This window comes from Ostrinia furnacalis, unplaced genomic scaffold, assembly GCF_004193835.3.
Source record: "Ostrinia furnacalis isolate ACB-3 unplaced genomic scaffold, ASM419383v2 OfSCF1862, whole genome shotgun sequence".
NCBI lineage: Eukaryota > Metazoa > Arthropoda > Insecta > Lepidoptera > Crambidae > Ostrinia > Ostrinia furnacalis.
In genome coordinates, this window is record NW_021132101.1 from 1,014,970 (window position 1) to 1,038,116 (window position 23,147).

At 39.1% G+C, this 23,147-nt stretch overlaps 6 protein-coding genes across 9 annotated transcripts; 2 read left to right on the forward strand and 4 right to left on the reverse strand.

Annotated features, from left to right (window-relative positions):
* Nucleotides 1-617: 617 nt before the first annotated feature.
* On the forward strand, nt 618-4,749 carry LOC114353944 (phenylalanine--tRNA ligase beta subunit-like). The gene is made up of 5 exons (XM_028306133.1): nt 618-705; nt 1,594-1,745; nt 2,145-2,355; nt 3,234-3,383; nt 4,563-4,749. Exons 1-5 carry the CDS (start codon nt 618-620, stop codon nt 4,712-4,714), a joined length of 753 nt encoding a protein of 250 aa, XP_028161934.1. The 3' UTR covers nt 4,715-4,749.
* A 1,095-nt stretch (nt 4,750-5,844) lies between these two features.
* LOC114353949 (uncharacterized F-box/LRR-repeat protein C02F5.7-like) lies at nt 5,845-7,733 on the reverse strand. Its single transcript, XM_028306139.1, has one exon. The coding sequence runs from the start codon at nt 7,711-7,713 to the stop codon at nt 6,643-6,645; it is 1,071 nt and encodes a 356-aa protein (XP_028161940.1). The 5' UTR covers nt 7,714-7,733; the 3' UTR covers nt 5,845-6,642.
* LOC114353948 (uncharacterized transmembrane protein DDB_G0289901) lies at nt 5,845-10,419 on the reverse strand. Of its 2 annotated transcripts, XM_028306138.1 has the most exons (3): nt 9,119-10,419; nt 7,945-9,037; nt 5,845-7,733 (listed from the first exon to the last, which is right to left on the reverse strand). In XM_028306138.1, the coding sequence occupies exons 1-2, from the start codon at nt 10,116-10,118 to the stop codon at nt 8,529-8,531; spliced, it is 1,509 nt and encodes a 502-aa protein (XP_028161939.1). In that variant the 5' UTR covers nt 10,119-10,419; the 3' UTR covers nt 5,845-7,733; nt 7,945-8,528. The 2 variants fall into 2 exon arrangements, with proteins under 2 accessions (XP_028161939.1, XP_028161938.1); XM_028306137.1 differs by having other exon boundaries at nt 7,945-10,419.
* Nucleotides 10,420-11,068: 649 nt separating this feature from the next.
* On the forward strand, nt 11,069-14,695 carry gfzf (GST-containing FLYWCH zinc-finger protein). 3 transcript variants are annotated; one of them, XM_028306141.1, is made up of 6 exons: nt 11,069-11,172; nt 12,016-12,164; nt 12,577-12,710; nt 12,825-12,891; nt 13,755-13,958; nt 14,493-14,695. In XM_028306141.1, the coding sequence occupies exons 2-6, from the start codon at nt 12,024-12,026 to the stop codon at nt 14,646-14,648; spliced, it is 702 nt and encodes a 233-aa protein (XP_028161942.1). In that variant the 5' UTR covers nt 11,069-11,172; nt 12,016-12,023; the 3' UTR covers nt 14,649-14,695. The 3 variants fall into 3 exon arrangements, with proteins under 3 accessions (XP_028161942.1, XP_028161941.1, XP_028161943.1); XM_028306140.1 differs by having other exon boundaries at nt 11,070-11,179; nt 12,020-12,164; XM_028306142.1 differs by lacking the exon at nt 11,069-11,172 and adding an exon at nt 11,361-11,383 and having other exon boundaries at nt 12,020-12,164.
* LOC114353951 (conotoxin ArMKLT2-032-like) lies at nt 14,582-15,515 on the reverse strand. The gene is made up of 2 exons (XM_028306144.1): nt 15,171-15,515; nt 14,582-14,899 (listed from the first exon to the last, which is right to left on the reverse strand). Exons 1-2 carry the CDS (start codon nt 15,378-15,380, stop codon nt 14,825-14,827), a joined length of 285 nt encoding a protein of 94 aa, XP_028161945.1. The 5' UTR covers nt 15,381-15,515; the 3' UTR covers nt 14,582-14,824.
* Nucleotides 15,516-16,388: 873 nt separating this feature from the next.
* Nucleotides 16,389-20,994, reverse strand: CCE-un1 (carboxylesterase clade H, member 1). The gene is made up of 11 exons (XM_028306154.1): nt 20,762-20,994; nt 19,963-20,156; nt 19,806-19,870; nt 19,582-19,719; nt 18,982-19,263; nt 18,741-18,810; nt 18,498-18,647; nt 17,856-18,092; nt 17,145-17,282; nt 16,761-17,055; nt 16,389-16,672 (listed from the first exon to the last, which is right to left on the reverse strand). Exons 1-11 carry the CDS (start codon nt 20,956-20,958, stop codon nt 16,450-16,452), a joined length of 1,989 nt encoding a protein of 662 aa, XP_028161955.1. The 5' UTR covers nt 20,959-20,994; the 3' UTR covers nt 16,389-16,449.
* Between the last annotated feature and the right edge of the window lie 2,153 nt (nt 20,995-23,147).

Genomic DNA, 23,147 nt, shown 5'->3' on the forward strand with positions numbered 1-23,147 from the left:
CGCTGAATGTGCCCACGCCGGCTATACTGAGGCGCTCACCTTCACGCTGGTAAGTTATCATCACCACCTGACACTCATCATCATCATCAGTCTACTATTGAAAAAAGTTCTACACTTCTGCCCAACAAAACGATACTCTTTAATTATCGACTGTTACTTAAAATTCAAGCCGTGTGGTGACGGCAGAGTAGAATACATTTGTCACCAACCCCTACTCTTCCCGCGGGTGTCGTAAGAGGCGACTTAGGGACTACACATCAAACAGAGAACGGGCAGCAGCGCTCTCTGAAAAACATCAATCTTTTAAACTGCGATCTCCAACCCGCCTGCCAAGCGTGGAGATTATGGCAAAACCCTCCACTATAGTGGAGGAGGCTCATAGTCCAGCAGTGGACTGTAAAGGGCTGTTGATGATGATGACTTAAAATTCATGATTACGTCATTTGGCTGAAACGAACGAACGAACTTAAAATTATGCGGGCGGTCATCAGCTGCGTGCTGAATGCGCCCACGCTGGCTACACCGTGGCGCTCAACTTCAGGCTCGTTCCACCGTTCAAAAAAGATCTACACTTCTGCCCAACAAAACCATACTATCTTCGACTGTTACTTAAAATTATGTGGGTGGCCATCAAACTCTCGGAGCAGCTACGCGCTGAATGCGCCCAGGCTGGCTACACCGAGGCGCTCACCTTCACGTTCGTAAGTCATCATCATCACCTGATACTCGAATCATCAGTCCACTGTTGAAAAAAGTCTACCCAACTAAACCTTCGGCTGCTACTTATATTATGCGGGCGGGTAGCAACTAGCTATCAAGCTCTCGGGACAGCTACGCGCTGAATGTGCCCACGCCGGCTATACTGAGGCGCTCACCTTCACGCTCGTAAGTCATCATCATCACCTGATACTCGAATCATCATCAGTCTATTGTTGAAAAAAGTTCTGCACTTCTGTCCAACAAAACCATACTATCTTCGACTCATCATCATCATTATCATCATTTCAGCCATAGAACCTCCACTGCTGAATATAGGCCTCCCCTAATGCTTTCCACGTTGATCGATTGGTAGCAGCCTGCATCCAGCGCTTCCCTGCTACCTTTACGATGTCGATATCTTCGACTGTTACTTAAAATTATGCGGGCGGTCATCAGCTGCGCGCTGAATGTGCCCACGCCGGCTATACTGAGGCGCTCACCTTCACACTCGTAAGTCATCATCATCACCAGATACTCGAATCATCATCATCAGTCCACTGTTGAAAAAAGTCTACTCAACTAAACCTTCGGCTGCTACTTATATTATGCTGGCGGGCAACAACCTATCAAGCTCTCGGAACAGCTACGCGCTGAATGTGCCCACGCCGGCTATACAGAGGCGCTCACCTTCACGCTCGTAAGTACAATAACCATCAGCTGATATTCATCACCTCACTGTTGTCAGTAGCATTCATTAAATTTTCCTGCGTGCAGTTGTTTGGGCACGCAGGCCACGACATCATGTGCTTCATAGACTGGGGAACGCGCACTTGCACTTCAAGTTTAACAACACCACTCTTGTAAGTAGCGGAGTTTTGGGCTGACACTGTATAGGTCTGCTGTCGACACAACAAGAAGAACATCACCTCACTGTTAATGAAAGTTCTACCAATTCAAATTTCGGCTGTTTCTTAATCAAACTCTCGGAACAGCTACGCGCTGAATGTGCCCACGCCGGCTATACTGAGGCGCTCACCTTCACGCTCGTGAGTCCTCTTAAGTCCTTCATCATCTGACACTCATCATCATCATCAACCCACCGTTAAAAAAGTTTTACCCTACCAAACCGTACCATTTTCGAATGCTATGTACTTATTTGGGTTATTTGCTATGTACTTATTATGCGGGTGGACAGCAACCCACTATCAATCATGTAAATGGGAGACGCGATCATGTAAATGGGAGCCGTGGTCCTATGTAATAACAGTTCCTGTCACTGTCAAGTCGCTACGTGCGCGCACCTCCATAGAAATTCCAATTCCATGGAGCCTTGGTATGAGTGACGAAACATTGACTGCGACAATAGTCACCCATGCGGCCCTAAAATGCATAAACTACGTGTACATTTAAACATAGCCTAAATCAAGACATTTAAATATTTCCAGTGCTCTCGCGAGGACGTGGCCACAAAGCTGGGCCTCAAGATCGAGGAAGTCCCTGCCGTCCACATTTCCAACCCGAAGACGCTGGAGTTTCAGGTGGTCCGAACGCTGCTGCTGTCAGGACTCCTGAAGACGCTCGCAGCCAATAAGAAGATGCCCCTGCCTTTGAAGCTCTTTGAAATCAGTGACGTCGTGTTGAAGGATGATAACGCTGGTGAGTTGTTTTTACTGTGGAAAAATTAACAAAAAAGTTTTTTTATAATCTGTATTCGTCCCCTGAACAAGACGTTCAAGATAGAATTAAATGGCAGCGCATGATTGTGAAAGCCACATATCACAAACTAAGGGGAAAAACAGAACAGTACATTGCTTGCGTAGTACTGAAGATTATTCGAACGTTGAGTACTGATACCGCAGTGGATAATGAGCACATATTTTGATTACTTTGAGTGTGTCAATTTCTAATGCGACACTGAGTTTCGAACTCAGCGCATTAGTTGGCATCTCTCTATATCTCTATGGTGAAAGAAAGCCGACCCCGCGTAATAAGGCGAGGCAGAAGAAGATTCCTCCCGTGCCACTTCCATACGTCAGGCACTGGTTCAGAGTATAAGCAGTAGACCTATAAATTAAGTTGGTTTTTAACTTTCTTCTTCTTCTTTTTTGATGATGTTGGCAATACACGTCGACGTCGACTTGATTTTTGCCATTTTCAAGTTTATAAGTGATACGAGTTACAAAATGAGATCAAGTAATGATATAATGAAGGCATGATAGATGATACCCCTTCCCACCCTTTGAGTCTCAGTAAAGTTGTGGTGCTTTACTGAGACCTCCTATGGACAACTTGAGAGAACCCGAAGAATCACGATGCACTGTTTTGCTTCACTCGCCCACACTCATGCACGTTCACGAACACTCAATGGTTAATAACCCACCATTATTACACATTAACAGTCGCCCAAACACAAATTTGAGGAAATAAAACAAAACCGCTAACATGACGCTTCCCGCGATGAGATTCCCGCCAAGAAGTCCGTTTTTAACTTTTAATAATACGTAACGCCCATAAACATGTTCTTCTAATTGCAGAGACGGGCGCACGCAACGAACGGCGGCTGTGTGCAGTACACTGTGGGCGCGCCGCTGGTTTCCAATTCGTGCACGGACTTTTGGATCGCGTCATGGCGCTGCTGCGAGTGCCCTACAGCAGTGATGGCTACGGCTTGAGGCAGCGGGAAGGTATATAGCAAACTCACACTTATTACTACTACATAAAGTGCACTGTGGGCGCGCCGCTGGTTTCCAATTTGTACATGGACTGCTGGATCGCGTCATGGCGCTGCTGCAAGTGCCCTACAGCAGTGCTGGCTACGGCCTGAGGCAGCGGGAAGGTACACTGCACAATCGCACTTATTACTACTACATAAAGTGCACTGTGGGCGCGCCGCTGGTTTCCAATTCGTGCACGGACTACTCGACCGCGTCATGGCGCTGCTGCGAGTGCCCTACAGCAGTGCTGGCTACGGCCTGAGGCAGCGGGAAGGTACACTGTAAACTCACACTTATTAATACCAGTACTTAAAGTGCACTATAAGCGGGCCGCTGGTTTCCAATTAATGCACGGGCTACTCGACCGCGTCATGGCGCTACTGCGAGTGCCCTACAGCAGTGATGGCTACGGCCTGAGGCAGCGGGAAGGTACACTGTAAACTCACACTTATTAATACCAGTACTTAAAGTGCACTATAAGCGGGCCGCTGGTTTCCAATTAATGCACGGGCTACTCGACCGCGTCATGNAAAAGCGTCGCGTCTTAAAAGCGCCGACGTGTGAACACGTACTTGGGTATGCATATGTTCTATTTGAACGCTTTTTTAACGGACGTTAAAAAAGCTCTCGTGTGAATTAGGCCTAAGAGTCAAATCTGCCAACATAACCGTGCAAGAAACAGTGCTGCTAACATTTAAATAAATATGACGTTTGCTAACGAATAAGGTTTTGCTTGTTTATTTTTCTATCCCATCAGTGCAATGCAGCAATGTTACAAAATGTTTTTTTATTTAATAGATAATGGCAGGTTGAACCAACAAGGTTTTAGTTTATCAATCAATCAATCATAATAATCTTCTTGACAAGTTAAATCGTCAAACAACATTGATCTGAATAATTTTGAACTTTACTGACGTACAGTTAAAGATTATTTTCTCTAACTCGAGATTATTCTGTAACATAGTTTCAAAAGGTAATATGTGCTTGTGATTCGTTGAAGGAATCAATTTGAAAACTGACGAACCTTTTCATTCCGTGACTGTACATAATGTAACTCGTCGCGTTAAGACCCGTGTCTTTCTATTTGAGTGTAAATGGAACACGAAAGTTTAAAATCTTATAGAATAATGATAACCATTCTCCTTACAGACCCAGCGTATTTCCCGGGAAGGTGCGCCGAAGTGGTCCTCCGCGGTGAAGTGATAGGCAAAATAGGCGTCATACACCCCAACGTATTGGCAGCTTTCGAGCTCACCAACCCTTGCTCGGCGCTCGAGATCAACATAGAACCGTTCGTGTAACGAATCTGGTGAATAAATGAATTAAAGGCTCTAAACTGATTTTATTTTACTACTCCTAGACATCGACAAAAAAAAACAATACTGTAATAATAACAATCATTGTCCTGTCAATAGTCTTGTGTTATATTGAACACTTACGTAATCTGAGGGCTTAGGCCCAGAAGAGATGGTGAAACGCAACTGCAACGAAACTGCAACTGCTAGTTACTTTTGAGTTGCATCTAAGTTTCTGCCATAGCGTCCGTTGAGAGACCACACATGACGCGACCAGTTTGAAACTTTCAGTTTCATTTATAATAATCATCAGAAAGTTGCAGTTGCGTTTCACCGTCTGTTTTGGGCCTTAGTGTGACTTTACATCAAACGTCGTCACTACTGAGCGCGTTAAAATTTTAGTTCTTTCATGTTTCCGCTAGGGGCGCTGTTTAATCCGTCATACATTGTCACTCTTTTACGCAGTCGACATCGAATGCATTTGACGTAAACTCATACTATAGTTCCAAAATACTGGACTGTCCTGTCGATGACATTGACAGTGGGGCGCCACCGTCAATACCGGATCGCTGGTTCAGATTTTTGCCATGTTGGAAACCATATAGTTGAACGATGGTAGCGCCCCCCTGTCATTGAGTTTGGCGGGACAGTTCAGCGTGGGTCATCTATACGCCCCCTGATGAAATTTACTAAACCTAGTTGGCGCCACTGGCGAGTAAGATCCTGTAGATATTTAATCCTCAATGGAAATGGAACAAGTAATAAATAAGGAGAAACGACATAATATATTTTGTAAAAAATATATTTTAAGTGTATGTATGTGATAGCAAAAAGATACAAACAAATTATAATATGTCAACATTTGAATCACAATAACATCAGCAATTAAGTAGGCAAAACAATATAATAAGAGTAGTTAAATCTTTATTCACACAATCTATTTAACTTTAGTTCTAAATCTATTTAAATGTTTTCTGGAAGTAGGACAGTAAATACAATTTGATACATAGGTAGTTAAAAAATACGGTACTTACCAATGATATTATATAAAAATCATTGATACTTACATATTTTTATTTTTCAACAAAATTAAATAAGTAGTGTAATGGCGGATTTACATTATTTTTTTTATTACAAAAATAGTGTTTTCATAAATCAACAAGACATTATATTGTAACTATTGATAAGGCACATTAATTTCAATTATTGACAATATTGTAGATTGTAGACAACATTATCAGAGGTGGTAATCCACTGATATCAATATACTTTTCTTTTATAAAACACCAATAAAATAAATACAAGACAAAAGATAATCTACCATTAAACATACAATTGTAATACTTTTAAGATTTAAGCATAATAAATTAATAATAATACCAAAGAAATATTGTCACAAGAAGGTACACAGTCCCTCAAATTATATGGAACACCTATCTAGAATTCTATGGATAAACTAATGTAGAAATCAACAACTTTAATTTCATAAGTGCACAAGAGTGTCATCATGATATTAGGTATATCATGAAACTTAAATCTTTAAGTAGAGGAAGAGCAAGTATGACTTGCATTTGACCTGTTTTAAAAATACTGATTGTTTGCAAAATCAATCAAATTAAAATTACGAGAATTAGTTGACACATCCAGCACAACACAACCTACAACTAAAAATTATAAGACATAAAATCATCATTTATTATATCTAAGTTTTCATTAATAAAATCCAACATTAATTTATACCTATTATAATAAAAATTGCACTTTATGATTTTTTATGAAAAATACCAATTTGTCAAACAATTTTTCTTTTTCATATTAAAATGAAAAATGTTTAATTAATATTAGATAATGCTATTTATATTATATTGTATAAAGGTGGACGGAGATCTAAACTGCTTTAGTCACTAAACACTCTATTATGATTCAATTTGCATTCAATCAAGCAATAACTGTATATCAAACATTTTTTCTAGCTCTGACCGGTTAAAATTGGGGGCAATTATAAATGGACAAAGATAGAATGAGAGCTCTTTTAAATTGGGTGCACTAGTTTTGATTGCCTTAGCTACTTGCATAGTGACATGGTGACATCTTGACAGACTCAGGTAGGTCAGATTCAAGAATGTGTTGTTAGAAAAATATGCAAGTAAAGCACTTGTGGAAAAAAATGAATGACGCAATTTTAATGAATGTAAATTCTTTAGTCGGTACAAGTGAAGCAAACTAGAATCAAACAATGTTTTGCATGTCATGATGTGCAGAACCTGCAGTACCCTGCAGCTTGATATGTAACGGATGATATCATCATTCAATGTATCCCCGTAAATGTGTAATGATCTCAATGTGCTCTGTTTAGTAGTGAGTAAAGATTCCAGAAAATCTGCAGGTATATTCTTCATTTTTTCAATGTTAATACTGACTAAATTGGGACACTGCAGCATGCTGTATAAACTGTTCTGTGTCAATGCAAAATTAGATAAGATTAAAGTTTCAAGGCACTTTAATTTTTCAAATGGTAAGTGGTAAACAAAATTCCCATTAGCATTTTCTGGGTTTTGTATTATTAGAGAGTTGCGAAAACTTAAGAATTTTAAATTAGGCCAGTGACCCAAATCATCAAAAATACAACTATCAACTTGAGAAATACTTATTTCTAAGTGAGTCAAATTAGGGCAATAACTTATCAGTGAAGCCCTCACCTGGGGATAAAGTTTGAAATATTGCAACTTGACATTTTTTACATACTTTGCAACAAATGGAACAATGCTTTCACTTATTCTCACATAGTTTTTCATGCAGACTATGAGGCGAGTATTGTCCCAGACACAGGGAGTCAGGCACAGTTGTTGCCATCGCATACAGACTTTTGCTACTGCTAAAACAGACTCAAAGTCTATCATTGAGAATATATAAATTAGTATCTCGTTTGGCAGGTCATTTATAGAAAGAGTATTGGTGCACAGCTGGACATCGGGCATCTCGAGGTGTACCATCCTCAGCTCCATCAACCCACACTTGTACAGTCCTAGAATATAAAAATAGTATAAACGTACTGATATTGCAAAACAATAACAAAACAGAAGTCCATTTCAAAACACTTTAAGCAATGTGTTAGCCACTGCAAAGCATATTAATGAAAACTTTAAGGTCACAGACCTTGAACATTACTCAATGAAAACATATTTATTTACTTGAACATAAACAAAATAATAAACGATGTTCTATGCTAATCTTACCTGAAAATTGTGTCGTTTCCTTTTATAGAGAATTTTAGTGTTTGCTTTAATAAAATCATAATTTATGTAAACTTCGTTCTAAATATAGCCACTGGTTACACTGTGCAAAATACTTCAAAAAGTAATACTTTAAATTTGTTTTGTAAATTCATTTTATTGCTGAATATAGTAGGAAATATTATTATTTTAAAAAAGAATATTAAAAATAACTTTCATCTTGATGCTATTTTTGTATGACGTTTACGTTTGGTTAGATTTTTTGACAGAACACTGACTGACTTTGACAGTTGACAGCAGCGTTTTGTTTAGACATACAGATAATAAAATTAGCAGGTGCCATGTTTATGAACCGAAACCGAACGAGGCAACAATCCGTTCGGTATATTAATTTTATTTATTTTATTATTAAAAATCAATATCACAAAGGAAAACAAACGGTAACTTTTTTGTACGTAATTTGAATGTCCCGGTCACTGGAGACCGCGATCACTGGGTCACACAGCAAAGATTAAAGCTAGATCGACACCTTAATTTAAGTACAAATTTACAAACCAAACCTTTATTAATAAATAATATTTCATTATTTAGAATACAGGTGGTAAATAAGTTGACGCTGGTGTTGATACGGTGTTCTGAGCAGGTGAACCGGGTGTCGATACAACTGGTGGTAAATACTCAGCGGGAGCACTAGATACTGGTTGAGACTGAGCTGGACCAGGTACCGTTCCGGGCTGAGGACTCGGAGAAATTGAAGGAGATATAACTGGAGGTAAATACCCTCCACCAGGAATTCCTGTTTCTGCTCCTGTTGTAATAGTTTTTACAGAGCCCGAATCTGAGCTGGTTGTTACAGTTCCGGATGGAATATTGACAGTAACACCTGTGTTGACGCCGGTCGATACTGGTGGCAAATATTGTGGAGAATTCGTGAAGGCGGTAGTTGGACTTTGATTAGCTCCAGAATTTGGACTCGGTGTGTTGTAATTATAACCAGATACACCAGATCCAGTGGGCGCGTTCTGCGTAGATGCTGTTCCAGAATTCTGAGTTCCATAATTGTATCCTCCAGCTCCTGCGCTTTGACTTGCACCACCTCCAGCAGCAGTATTTGAGGTTCCAGAACTCGGTGTTCCATAATTGTATCCTCCAGCTCCTGAGTTTTGACCTACTCCACCTCCTGCAGCAGCATTTGAAGACCCAGAGCTCTGGGTTCCATAATTATATCCTCCAGCTCCTGAGCTTTGACCACCACCTCCTGTAGCAGCATTTGAAGTCCCAGAACTCTGTGTTCCATAGTTGTATCCTCCAGCTCCTGAGTTTTGACCTACTCCACCTCCTGCGGCAGCATTTGTAGCTCCAGAACTCTGGGTTCCATAATTGTATCCTCCAGCTCCTGAGCTTTGACTTGCACCACCTCCTGCAGCAGTATTTGAGGTTCCAGAACTCTGTGTTCCATAGTTGTATCCACCAGCTCCTGAGTTTTGACCTACTCCACCTCCTGCAGCAGCATTTGAAGTTACAGAACTCTGGGATCCATAGTTGTATCCTCCAGCTCCTGAGCCTTGACTTGCACCACCTCCTGCAGCAGTATTTGAGGTTCCAGAACTCTGTGTTCCATAATTGTATCCTCCACTTCCTGAACTTTGAGTTATACCACCTCCTACAGCAGCATTTGAAGTCCCAGAACTCTGGGTTCCATAGTTGTATCCTCCAGCTCCTGAGTTTTGACCACCACCTCCTGCAGCAGCATTTGAAGTTTCAGAACTCTGGGTTCCATAATTGTATCCTCCAGCTCCACCACCACCACCACCTCCTGCCGTCGTTCCTGCTGTGTAACCAGGGGAAGTGGTAGCTGTACTGCTCCCAGTTGTAGAGTAACCTATGTTTACGGTATCCCCGCTAGAGGGTGCTGGATACGCGTAAAACATGTACTGAGATTGTGTCCTGTCAACTGCAGGGGTTTGAGTTCTCTCTATCACAGGGGTTTGGGCCGCTGCTGTCGTGGATTGCGTGGGTAGGTCAAAGGAAACACTCGGCCGGTCGTAGAAGTAGCCTTCCTGCCGTTTCACACGATAATTCTGATGGTTCCATGTCTCATGAAGAGTTGCCGATTTAGTTGAATTTACTAGCAGAATGTGTGTGACCCCCACAATAAACTTTAAATACGTGTACATTTTTGTGAATCATCTCCAAATGCGCCTTTGTAAAGAGGCAGCTGTCTGTTTGTTTACTTGTATTTATAATCATGTTGAGGAAGTTGGCTCTAAGTTATTGAGAAATGCTTCCACTTAACCCTAGACAGGCTTTGCGATTAAAGTAACAAGAAAATAAAACTTGAAAAAATAGACTGCCTCAGATGGGAATTAAATGTCTCCGTATACCAGTGGTCCCAAGTTCCCAACAGTAGCCCTGCGCCTGCGAGTGACAGGCCGTGGGTTCAATTCCCACCTGCCTTAAGCAATCGCTTTATACAAGTTTATGATAATGTTTAGCATCACATGAAATACAAAACTCTGTAAGTAATTGTATTCCCTATTTTAGTTATTACTTTGGTAGGTACAGGTACGGTACCCCTACGTTAAAGTATACAAAAAATCATGAACATTACTACCTATTTCTAGAAAGTTACTTATCCAGTGGGATTAGTAAGAAAAGGGTTAACGGCATGATGCGGTTTTATAAAATTGCCAGCTGGAGAAACAAAATTATCTTATCTATCATTACTTGAATTGAAATGCTGCTTTATAATTTAGATTTCATTAGATCCTCAAGGTTTCCTGTCAGTGAAGTAACAAACAAGAATACTTTTAACTCTTGTAAATGCCTGTCCTACCTCCTCATCTACGTGTACATAGAACTTCCACTGTATGATGGAGTGACCTCCTGCCTAACTACTACTAGATAACGGGACTATTCCCACTTCTCGTTCCCACCGCTGCAACTCCTGTGTAGACAGGATCTACAGCTTGACCGGGCTTGAACAGGAGATACAGGGGAAAGAATTTAATTCATTCTTCAAAAGTTAGAACATTGTGCACATGATCAAAACAAAGCCAATAACAAATGCTAAGTATTTTAAACGCAGTTGACAGCTGACCCTCAAATAACAAGTGAAAGGGAGTCTGGCGATTGGCCGCCAAGTCGGCAATCCGGCGCCGCGTAATGAGAACGTAATCCATTCATGCATACAGTTACAGACACTGTGCAGCCACGGCGTTGATCACACAACTATTAGGTTCGTTTACTTTTTGATATCAAATCTTACCACTAAAAGATATTCACATCTTTCAACAGTTTACTGTTCAGTTTATTCAGAACATTTTTAGGGCTTCTAAGTTATGTGATTTGAAATTAATAATTACTTACCAAGTGTAAATAGCAACATTTAACCGGTTGCACTTGTATAATAGCAACCATTACGGAAGCATGTTTTTATTATGTAAGTAGGTAACTAGGAGCTGAATTTAACTAACTTCTGGTATAAAATAATGATTTCGTTCGATAAGTATAGTAGGTACTTAATCTGAACAGAACTTATTGGCAGGATTAATCTTGGGGGTTAAATACCGACATTGATTTGATGAAAACTGAATTTATTATAGTTAATTTATTTGTACAGCCACACCCACCAACAAAATTTTTTTATCATCAAACTAAAAGAAAAAGGTTCAACTTGTACTAAGCATTCGTTCGTTCGTTCGTTTCAGCCGCAAGACGTCCACTGCTGGACAAAGGCCTCCCCAAGGATTTCCACAAAGACCGGTCCTACGAATTTAGTTAATTTATTTGTACAGCCACACCCACCAACTAAATTTTTCTATCATCAAACTAAAAGAAAAAGGTTCAACTTGTACTAAGCATTCGTTCGTTCGTTCGTTCGTTTCAGCCGAAAGACGTCCACTGCTGGACAAAGGCCTCCCCAAGGATTTCCACAAAGACCGGTCCTACGCCGCTCGCATCCAGGCACCTCCCGCGACTCTCACTAGATCCTCGGTCCACCTAGTGGGAGGCCTGCCCACGCTACGTCTTGCTTACTAAGCATTGCCAAAGCTTTTTATTTTATTTAAATTTCTAGAACCATGGTCCTGAAACTGTACGGAGTATCCGATGGCCCTCCATCCCTGTCGGTGCGGCAGGCACTCACGCACCTCCAGATTCCCTTCGAGCTGGTCAGCGTAGACTTCGGGGCTGGAGACCACATGACGCCGGAGTATGCTTTGGTAACTATGACACAAGCAAAACATATCTACAGAATTAGCTATTTTGTAAATTTTCAACATCATAAAATTTCGCCAGTTATGGGATTCTCACCTGATTTTTCAGTAGGTATAATCAACAAGAATACACGACGTGTTTCATAAACAACCCGTGTCGCTGCGCTCTATCACAGAATAAATAACGCTCTATTTTGTTTTATTGCTCCTCGCTCGTTTGCCTCCTATCACATAAAAAAAAAAAATTGTTTTAATTTCAAAAATAACCATCACACCATAACAAAACGATACTATTCGTGCTTAGGGCACTAAAATGGTAGTATTGGTATTCTGTGATAACGTTTCATATTTTTCATTTTCCCTTTCATTTCATACTCGTCGTACCATTTTGATAAATTCAATTTTATAAATATTTCAGATGAACCCTCAAAAAGAAATCCCGGTGTTGGATGATGATGGCTTCTTCTTGGGAGAAAGCAACGCAATTTTGCAATATGTTTGCGACAAATTCAAGCCAGAGTCGCCCCTGTATCCTAAAGAACCTAAAGCAAGGTAAGAAGAAAATTATATTTTCAAGCTCTAATTAATAAAAAAAATCTACAGATAAGTTTCATAGGTATTTTAGTAGTTAATAGTTAATGAAATAGCATTAATTTCCATTTTCAGGGCTCTCGTGAATCATAGGCTGTGTTTCAACCTGTCAACTTATTACGCAAATATTTCTGCGTATACGGTAAGTTTTATCAAATTATAATGCTCCTAGATCCACTTTCTGGTGATGACTTGCCCCGGCAAGATTTTCTTCGCCGGCAGTCTATAAATAAATATGTAAAGGTGTGCAGATGCACCAGACAAATGCACCAATGACATAGGATCCTTGTTTTACTAAGTAGAGAGACAACGAGTAAGCCGGAAGTACGCAATATTTTCCTCCTAACTTGTGCATATTGAAGCAATGTGTTCAAGACGATACATTATTATTCTGTAACGATACTAAATACTCGGATACACGCACCACACGCACTTTCACCTTTAGACGCGGTTTCCACCAAGGCAGAGCCACAGACAGAGCGGAGCAAAACGGGGCGGGGAATGTTTTGAATAACCAATCAGATTGAAAATCTCCGGTCCGCCTTGGTGGCTTTAGGCTGTAGTTAGTCACGCCCGTTGTGGGTCATAAGGTCTACAGTCAGGGCTGTAAACTTAGTCATACTGAGTAACTCAAGATAGCACCAATAGGCTAGTTTCCTAAAAAAAATTTTTTTGTCCGTAATGTTTCATATCAAAAAATATTGGACACATATATTTTTTATTTGTCAATCTAACAAATAATTACATAGTTATGGTGCGTTGAAGTTCCGCACGACGTCACAACGTGCGGCATTTTTATGCACGCATTGACGTCACGGGCCTTTTCTTATGAACTTTGGCGCGCTTTATCTCTTTAAATTTTCATTAGTTTGAAAAAGTGAAAAATACGTGTAGAGTATTTTTTGATAAGTTAACTGACGGACTAATTAAAACTCTTGCTTTTTGACCCAGGAAACATCCCTATTGTTACAACAGAAATACTACATTATGAGCATTTCCTTCCAGATGGCTCCCATATTCTTCGACTACGAGCGTACTCCCCTCGGCCTGAAGAAGGTACACATTGCCCTTAACGTGTTCGAGACGTACCTGGAACGCCTGGGGACCAGCCACGCGGCGGCTGACCACCTCACCATAGCCGACTTCCAGCTCATTAACTCCACCATGACTCTTGAAGCCATCGATTTCGACTTTAGCAAATACAAGAGAGTAAGTATTTGTAGCTTGTTAATGGGAATCACGCAATGGGAATCAATTAAACTATTTACGATCTACCTCTTTACTAATAGTAGGTACCTACTAATAAAACGAGTAACATAAGTTCGTTATAATGAGTAATCCAATTTAATTAGTACCTATCCTTATTAGGTAAGTTGATTAACCTACTATAATAATATCTTTAGATAACATACTTTAATTAATTAACTAAGTCCTACTCGTGAAAATAAAACTCTAGAAAAATTTAAAATAGTGTCATGGTCAAAATTTATCTTCCGCTGAAGTGTACCTACATATAAATAATTAGGATAATTAGGTTCTTAAAACAGTGCTAGATAACTTTACTAATGAGCTAATAAAGAAATGAAAGCTTTGTTAATTACCGAAGATAGTAGGATGGAGGTTCATAATAAATAAATCATGATAAAGGGACGCCTAACGATGACATAATGAGTCATGGCAATCTTGCAACATTATCACTGTAAAAAACAAATCGGAAAGTAAAAATAAACATTTATTTCACAGATACACAAATGGTACAAAGATTTCAAAAAGGATTACCCTGATCTTTGGAAGATATCCGAGGGAGCCATGAAGGAGATCCAGCACTTCGCTGCTAATCCGCCAGACCTGACCCACATGGACCACCCTATTCATCCAATCCGCAAAATTAACAAATAAATCCTACTTTTAACATTTGTGATATAAATTAATGTAACATTTTTTAAGTGAACTAAAAAAATTGAGGATTCCTTGCTTAACTGATAGTGAAGTGCCTTAGAGAATGAGTTTAATGGAGAAGGCGGATATAAATATTCAGCTCATAGGCACGTGTTTGAACATATTGAAGAGCAGCTCTACCCAGTCCCAGACACGCATCTCTTCATGTATCCCAAACAGGAGTTGGAACAGCAGTCGCTGTGGTTCATGCACTGCAAAGGAATACAACAAAATTTTATCTCTTAATAAATTGTTGATATAAAATGTATTGTATCATTATTACCTATTTGACTTCACAAATCTGGAATAATTTGGTTATAATGAACTAAGAAGGTGAATTGTTTCCATTCTTATTGTAATAAACACGATAAGCTATTATCACGAGACAAGCTTCTAGATATTACGAAGTTGGTTGAACTCAAAAGTTCTGATAATTAACTGGCTCCAACTAAACATCAAAATTTAAAGGCAATAAATACTTACGAAAGAACCTATAGGGGCGCATTTTTCTGCTGGCTTTTCAGGGGTGGCCTCAATAGGAATCACTTTGAAATCATCTTCAACCTCCTTTTCAATGGGTAATTCTTTCGTATTCACCTCCTTCAGATCCTTAGAACTAATCACATTGCCGCTCACGTATTCGCAAACGGCGACAAAACAAAGGAAAATAACGATTTTACACACACGAGACATTGCGATTTGCCGATGGATTCTTTGACACTGGCACGTTTGCACTTGATGCTGCTTGATTTGTTTGTTAGTTGACCCAGCTTTTACTTGCACTTATAGTGACTCCACCCGCATACCATTACACACTAGGTCGTAGATAAGAGCCTGACCTATAGGATGATTTTTAGAAGTTTTTATTTTTGTATTTATGACTCAAGTTGTTTACAACTTGCGTCATAGCTTTGATTACTAACCATTAGTTCGTTCGTTCGTTTCAGCCGAAAGACGTCCACTGCTGGACAAAGGCCTCCCCCAAGGATTTCCACAAAGACCGGTCCTGCGCCGCTTGCATCCAGGTACTTCCCATTACTATTACTACTACTACTAACCATTAGTGGATATTTAATTTCTTTTAATTAATACTTATCTAAATCTCCTGTTTGTTTTCGTCCAAGAGCTTGTTTCAATTTTATTTACAAGTCCTAATAGATGTTGCACGTCTGCTATTAGTAGTTAGTAGACTAAAATAGTCACCCTGTATTTGGCCGCAAAATAATCCCTAATCTGTATGAGCATTAGTGAAGGTTTTTTGCTAGTTAATTCTTATCACTAACATAAACATTGACATTAATTGCCTCATTCTAGATTTATTCGAACGAATACAAACATTTGTTCTAAATAACTACCATATTTTTATAACACTTCAATAAATCTTATTGTCATAGTAAATATTTAAACAAACAGATATGCCTACCTATTGTTACATTTTTTTAACTTCAAGAAGCCCTTATCATTATCGCAGATTAGGTAGGTACCTACCTACTGCCCTTAACTTCACAAACATATTTCGTTCTATTTTATACCAATTTAACTTTTTAATCCTATCTACCTATTTATTCATAAAATGTTTACATGGTCTTTCTTTTCTTAAGTGTAAAATTATACACAGTAGGTATTTGGATTGATTTCATTAAGTTAGGCTCAAGTGTCAAACTCAAGCTCTAATGTTGAGACATTATTGAAACACGATTATTAATTACTGCAATTACTATTTAATTAAGTACTTTATTACCTACTTTAATTTTCACTTTTCTTACAAGCCAAAAGGATTGAGAATGTTCTGCACCTTTGGGATAGGGTCTGCCTTAGGGTTTTTTGGTTTAATAAGTCCAGAAATCGGCTTCATCTCGGTGATGTCGGTGAGATCCACCACTTTAGGTATAAAACTTAATTTCAGCAGTTCTTTAATTTCATTTGAACACAGACTTCCAGCTATTCTGTCAACCATGTTGCCCCAGAAGCCCATTTGGCAAAATCTGCGAAAAAATTGTTAGTTAATTTCATATTTCTTTTGTTTTATTAGAAAAGACAATGACTATCCTTATAGTCATCTGAAATACTGACCTGAAATTTTTGTCCATCTTCACTTCATCAGTGATTTTGATAAATGAGTTAGTGTCGAGTGAGAACGGCGTAATATTAAAGAGTTTGGATTTGTTCTTAGCTTCGCCTACGTCGTGTGCGAACTTAGTTATGAGGCCAACGAAAGATTTGCGCACACGCGCATCCATCTGAGACGCTGCAGGCTCAACAGACTTCCCTGAGGCATCCAGAGGCTCGAATATGTAAGCCAATTCGTCCCCATGCGATGGCCCGGACTCTTTCGGTTGATACATTGAGTTGCTGATATCGGTCTCCTCTGTAATAAAATTTTATAAAATAATCATGACAAATACTAAAATTAAATTCCAGCAGTTAGAAACGGCACCAGAATTCTACTCAACTGACCTGCAAGTGGCACGCCTGGAAGGAAATAAGAGCCTTTAGTCAGATTTCCCACAAATTCAAAGCTGTAAAGGAACGCTGGTGCTCCAGAACTCCACTCCTGAACGCTCTTGAAGGCGGGCAAGTTGAACAGAGCATCTCCTGCACATAGAATACAAAATTTAGCGATGAAGCAATAAGCAGGGTTATTTTTAATAGCTTCTACATTATAGTTATCGATTCTTTGCCTATAATGGTAGCGCAAGCCAGTATTCCTAACTCATGTAATTTTTCTAGATCTGGAAAGCATTAATTTAGTTATTTAGATTCATGAATCGATCAAAGCATTGATCATTTATTATGGAATGATTCTCAACCCTAGCCGACTGAAATATTTTTATTAAAACCGTCCCTAACTTTGCTCTAAAAGGGAGCAGGTAAACGGGTCCGATCCGAGGGTCCCTAACAAAAAACGGAACTGGGGCTTTTATAATTTTATAGCACCCCTCGTCTACAGACTGTGTTAGGTACCATGGGGTCCGACCGGCTGTGGTAAGAATTTTATTATTATTGAAAGTCGATTGAAAGACACAAAATGGCCACTCGTACCCACCCAGTAACAAAATATTATTATGAGATACAATGCAGACTTTCTAGGAATTAGTGATAAACCTATGCTACTACTACTTTAGATGAGTTTATTAATGCAGAACTATTTATTTTGTATTTCAATACCTGTGTCCCGGGCAATTGCTGTTAGTCCTTCTAAGATATTCGAGTTAGCTGTCTCTGAGAGTCTTTCATAATACTTTTCGTAGTCGCCAAGAGGAAGAATATTTTTAAGCGCTGCTTTCTTGATGGGCAGTAGTCCATCTACGCCTTCCACCATGGTGTTGAGCCCACCGATGATGTCTTTCTTTATGAAATTCTTTAGATTGAGCATCAAATTAGTCAATTTATTTGCATATTTGCCTGCAATGAGAATTAAAGAAATTAACCTTAGATAGATAACCATAACAATTCATAAAATATCACTTTGTTGCCAATTGCCATAAAACCCATGTTATTATGAGTCATTGAGTAAATTAAACAAACAAGTAGGTAGCCTATACGGTACCGATCTCTAAATTGATTCGACTAGGAATCGAACCTGGAATCCACTGCCTTTAAGTCGACTGCTACTATGCCAGTTTACTTACCTACTTAGCACTCTTTACAATACATAAGTACGTTAAAAAAATAGAAAATACCATAAAGATCAATCAAGGCAATCATCAAGGAGGCATAAGGATCTTAGCAAGTTGTATTAGTTGTATCAAGATCGAAACGTAGGTACTAACTAGACAGGAATATACAAAGGCAAGTGTAGGATCTTACCAAAGACTGCTCGTACGGTCTCAGCCGACGTGACTCCAGTGAGCAGAGGCACCTTTTGTTTCTTCTTCTTCAGCGTCTCGGAAGGCTGCTCGGTGACCAAAGTTGGCAGACCCCGTTTGTCGTACTCTCCTTCCACACGGATGCCGGCTCCTGCATAACAGGGAAATGACGAATAATGATGACCATTTTATAGGCTGTTGTTTGTTTTAATTTAGTTATAGGTACTAATAAGTTTACTTTTACCTTTACGACCAGTGATCTCTTCCAAAAATTTCGTCGTATCGGTTAGGCTTTCCGCTATTGCGCTGTCTGCCTGCAAATAAATGTGGTTTTGTTTGTTTGTAACGAATAAACTGAAAAGCTGGTCACTAATTAAGGAAATAAAGCAAGAATTAACGGTGAAAGAAACTACCTGTATTACGCTTGAGGTAGTTGGTACTTAATCATAAATATCGCAAAAGTCTATGTTTAGAGGTCCACATACTTGTACAATTTTATCGATGCTCAATTTCCGCAAGCAATTGACGAGTGTCTCCACTGGAGTTTCTGGACAGCCAGTCTGTTTGGCCAGCTGCCGGGCATGCTTGTCGGGCTCGGACCGGACGGTGCCCGGCGACAGAGCCGTGCCGGACAGCGCCACCACGCCGTGACTGCTGCGACCTTCCGAAGACAACGCCATCACAGATGCCGCACTGCCTCCCGAGCCTTGCCCCATCATGGTCACCCTTGTTGGGTCACCACCGAAGAACTCTATGTAGTCTTTGACCTACATTAAAAAGGTTGTCTTAAAATAATTTTATATTACCTTAAAAAATAGAGACTAAAATGTCACCGGGGGAGGTCTGGTATCAATATCATTCCTCTGTTAATGGTTATGGTCACCACAACGAAACAAGAAACGATTCGTCGATCGTCAAGTAATTGATTATGGTCGCACTTCATTATGATTCCCTCAAAAATAAGATAATCCTGTATGACTTGAAGTAGTAATGTGGTAATACACAGCATCATATCCGCGCTTATATTAATGTGGGGTGCGCGTGCGTGCGTTAGTTTGAATTTAAAAATGAAATTAATGTCTTACCCAAGTTAAGGCAACTTGTAAATCGAACAAGGCAGCGTTTCCAGAAGCTTCTTTCTGCCCATTGCTGATGAACCCAAGAGACCCTAATCGATATTGGGGGACCACTAGTATCGTATCCTCTTGGGTGATATGTTTGCCCTAAAACCAATATTCAATATTTATAATTAGTTGAAAGTTCCCTTCATCACAATGTAAATTATAAATCATCGGAAACCAATACTTACTCCATAAGGAGTCGCTGATCCAGTCCGATAGTTACCCCCATGTATGAATACTACCACAGGTGAACCTAGAATGAAATACTAATGTAATCGTTTAATTTCGAAAAATAAACTATTAAATTGGGTTGACCAAAGAACCAAGAAGTTACCTCTAGCTTACCTTTTTCATCCCCTGGCATTTTGGGAGAGAACACGTTGAGGCACAAACAGTCTTCGTGCCCCATCATTCTGGCAGGGAAGTTGGGATCAGGTTGCGGACACACTTGGCAGGGGCTGGTAGCATTTTGTTCCCCCAGGAGCAGACGGCGAATGGGCCGCTGGAACCTTCGGGGACCCAATGGTGGTTCTGCATACCTGTTCATTAATATAAATAAATGTGTGTTATAAACCTAGAAAGGTTTCCTGTTGTTTGGCTTTGGTAGTAAGATTAACCCATGTTCATTAGAAGTTATTATTTTTATTTCTCCAAAATAAAGCAGAAGAAAGTAGTTTGATGGTTTCTGCATTGCACCATATAGTTTGGATGTTGGATTTAGGGAAACTGGATCATTATCATGGATGTGGAAATGGATGTGTATAAGAATATTTACCATAACATCTCCATAGAAGTTTTAGCAAAAAAAACAAATTATTAAGAACAAAACTGAAGCAAAAAAAAATATGTCACCTAAAAATATATGCCAGGCTAGAGTGACAGAAAAGCTGGGATTTGGTGTTGATGTAAATAAATCATTTCAACCGTTATCTTTTAGTATCTTTATCCAAATTTGACTAGCCAAAAGGAAATACAAAGAAATCAGGAGAATTCTTTCTACAATTGACGTAAGTTGGCAACTGGAGGAAAGCGTAAGTTATTAAAATGTTACACAAACAGTTTGCTACCATCAGAAGTAGTGGTAGAAGTCTGCAGAACAATATCAAAGGTGACCTCATCACCATCAAAACGTTCAACATCAAACCTTATCCCAAAGAAGGAGTAGTATCCTAGGTCATTGTTCTTGATGCCCTCAATGCGAGCGCTGCGGCCGTGCCTCTGCGTGAAGACCACGGCCGCGTCGGGCTCCGGCGGCGCTGCGGGCTGCCCGCCCACCACGGCCTCCAGCGGTCGCGGTACCACCACAACGAACACCACAAGGTACCACCGCATCCCGAACATTTTTGCGACTAATAATCTCTGCTACTTATATCAGGAAACGGATGCGGCTTCCTGTGATAATGCCATGAACCTAATAAAATGGTATTATTAGCAATGCGAATTTAGTCATTCACAGGGTGTCGTTACTCAATGCAATATTTAAAAAAAAATACGCTAGGGTTTAATAATATGCCCATAACAGTGCTGGTTGGATCTTGAGCCATACTTTGCTTGCAATCTGGCCCAACACATAGGTACATGCCATTGTGTAGACATACCAATATGGCACACGCTGCTGGCCCACTACAGGCCATCAATCGTGGGCCGTGGCACAAGTGGTGCGCAATCGTGATGTTGTCTGTTTTTTGGCACCATTCAAGGAATCTTGGTGTAGCTTGGACTGTGCTGTTCACACAATATAGCTCTGCTGCGTAATGCGTTGACCGAGATAATAATAATAAATGTTTATTTCCAAAAAAGAGAGGTACTAACTAACCTACCTACTATTGACAACTTTACTAAGTTAAGACATGCACTATGCACTTACTAGATATACACTAACCTATTTAAATATTTTATCAGTGAGACCCAAACCACCCCAAACTAAGCTGAATTTGAACTAGCTGAACTTATGTATGTAGTGGTACCCTTACCTACCTACAATCGTTGTATCTATCTACCATTCTATGAACACCAAGTGATGATGGCCAAACAGTTGCCTGTGCATGCAGTGCAGTGGCGTATTGCAAGACTTGGCCTTTAACGGTGCTTGGCGTGAGTTATCATTAAATAGGACAAGATAATTAATTAAGTCATCCTTGGACATTAGACACTACCACAGAATAAGTAATAGTACCTACGCCATATTCTCTAGTTCCAAACCAAGCAAGTGGGCGCTTGGCTTGGGTCACCACCAGATATTATTATGTTAAATAATAAACTTGCATACTTTTTTCAAGTCACTTATGCCAACCTACCAAACATTGTCACGTTTTTCGTTAGTTAATTTTTAATTCTGTAATCATCAAACTGTCCACAATGCATGCAGTGACAGCCTCTTAAGAGACGGGTTGGTTGTGTAAATAATTAAATAAAATCAAATAAAAACAAATTAATGATTACCTACCTAATTCATTTTGTATTATTTTTATTAAAATTTTCCATACCTATTAAAACGCACCATCGGACATAATAAATTTATAAATTAATATATTAGCTACAAATAACGCTTTATTAATCTAAAAGCAAATAACAATAGAAAAATAATATTAAATAAAAAAAAACTAAATTAAATTAAATAAAACACTAATTGAGCATGGAATGTAAAATGTCATTCTGTGAACAACACCTTAATTTTCTTTAATAACCACCTACCACCTACTAACATTTATTTATTTATTTAAAATCACAAAAATGTTTTTGCAACTTGAACTTGTAGCATTTTTACTTTTTTACACGCAGTAAAAAACGAACACTCGAAGAATACGAACGGTCTATGAAAAATCTCATTGTAACAAGAACATAAATAAAAGATTGTAAAAAATAAAGAAATCGTTCATTATTAAATTAATCATCGATCAATCATCATACTTGAACTTGACATTTAAGTCAAAAATTTAAACCACTTCATTTTTCTAAACTCAAAAAAAGTAATCTTTGAAATATTAACACGTTTCGTGCAAAAGTTTTACACTGGCAACACATTTTGAACTGGATACACAATGAAATGTGCACTCTATCGCAAAAGGATAAAGTCCACTACGCTATACCGTATTGTTGCACGATGCCTTATGGCTGGAGTCTCTGTCTCATCGCTACTTCGATATTGCGCACTCTGAATTGTAAGATTCGATTATACAAGTCTTTTCTCGGGTATTTACTTGTTTTGTAAAGTTGTCGTCATTAGTTATTAATAATATCAAATCAATCCATCAAATTGTCATCTACCTACCTAATTTTTATATTTCGGAGTTGTTTTATTTTTTATAGTGTCAGTATGAAATATGAATGTACAAAATAATAACAATAAATTGTTTAAAATATTTGTACAACAGTTTCAACCTCCACACTTAAAAAAAATACGGTAATGCTCGTTTCAGTGTTTAAGTATTTTTAGAATATAAATGACAATTTGAACTGGTTTTAATTAGGGTCAACCAGGGTTGTTTATTTCATGTTTATGCATGCAAAATATTAAGTTGCCTATAATG

Excerpts from the sequence above, each read along its gene's own strand:
- LOC114353944 (XM_028306133.1), top strand. The coding sequence starts at position 618 with ATGTGGGTGGCCATCAAACTCTCGGAGCAGCTACGCGCTGAATGCGCC. Across the intron at positions 1,746-2,144 it reads AGGCGCTCACCTTCACGCTC|TGCTCTCGCGAGGACGTGGC; the intron begins GTGAGTCCTCTT and ends AAATATTTCCAG. Across the intron at positions 3,384-4,562 it reads CGGCTTGAGGCAGCGGGAAG|ACCCAGCGTATTTCCCGGGA; the intron begins GTATATAGCAAA and ends TTCTCCTTACAG.
- gfzf (XM_028306141.1), top strand. The coding sequence starts at position 12,024 with ATGGTCCTGAAACTGTACGGAGTATCCGATGGCCCTCCATCCCTGTCG. Across the intron at positions 12,165-12,576 it reads TGACGCCGGAGTATGCTTTG|ATGAACCCTCAAAAAGAAAT; the intron begins GTAACTATGACA and ends TAAATATTTCAG. Across the intron at positions 13,959-14,492 it reads ACTTTAGCAAATACAAGAGA|ATACACAAATGGTACAAAGA; the intron begins GTAAGTATTTGT and ends TTTATTTCACAG.
- CCE-un1 (XM_028306154.1), bottom strand. The coding sequence starts at position 20,958 with ATGTTCGGGATGCGGTGGTACCTTGTGGTGTTCGTTGTGGTGGTACCG. Across the intron at positions 20,157-20,761 it reads TACTCCTTCTTTGGGATAAG|GTATGCAGAACCACCATTGG; the intron begins GTTTGATGTTGA and ends ATTAATGAACAG. Across the intron at positions 17,056-17,144 it reads TCCAGGCGTGCCACTTGCAG|AGGAGACCGATATCAGCAAC; the intron begins GTCAGTTGAGTA and ends ATTTTATTACAG.
- LOC114353948 (XM_028306137.1), bottom strand. The coding sequence starts at position 10,118 with ATGTACACGTATTTAAAGTTTATTGTGGGGGTCACACACATTCTGCTA.
- LOC114353951 (XM_028306144.1), bottom strand. The coding sequence starts at position 15,380 with ATGTCTCGTGTGTGTAAAATCGTTATTTTCCTTTGTTTTGTCGCCGTT. Across the intron at positions 14,900-15,170 it reads GCGCCCCTATAGGTTCTTTC|TGCATGAACCACAGCGACTG; the intron begins GTAAGTATTTAT and ends ATTCCTTTGCAG.
- LOC114353949 (XM_028306139.1), bottom strand. The coding sequence starts at position 7,713 with ATGGAGCTGAGGATGGTACACCTCGAGATGCCCGATGTCCAGCTGTGC.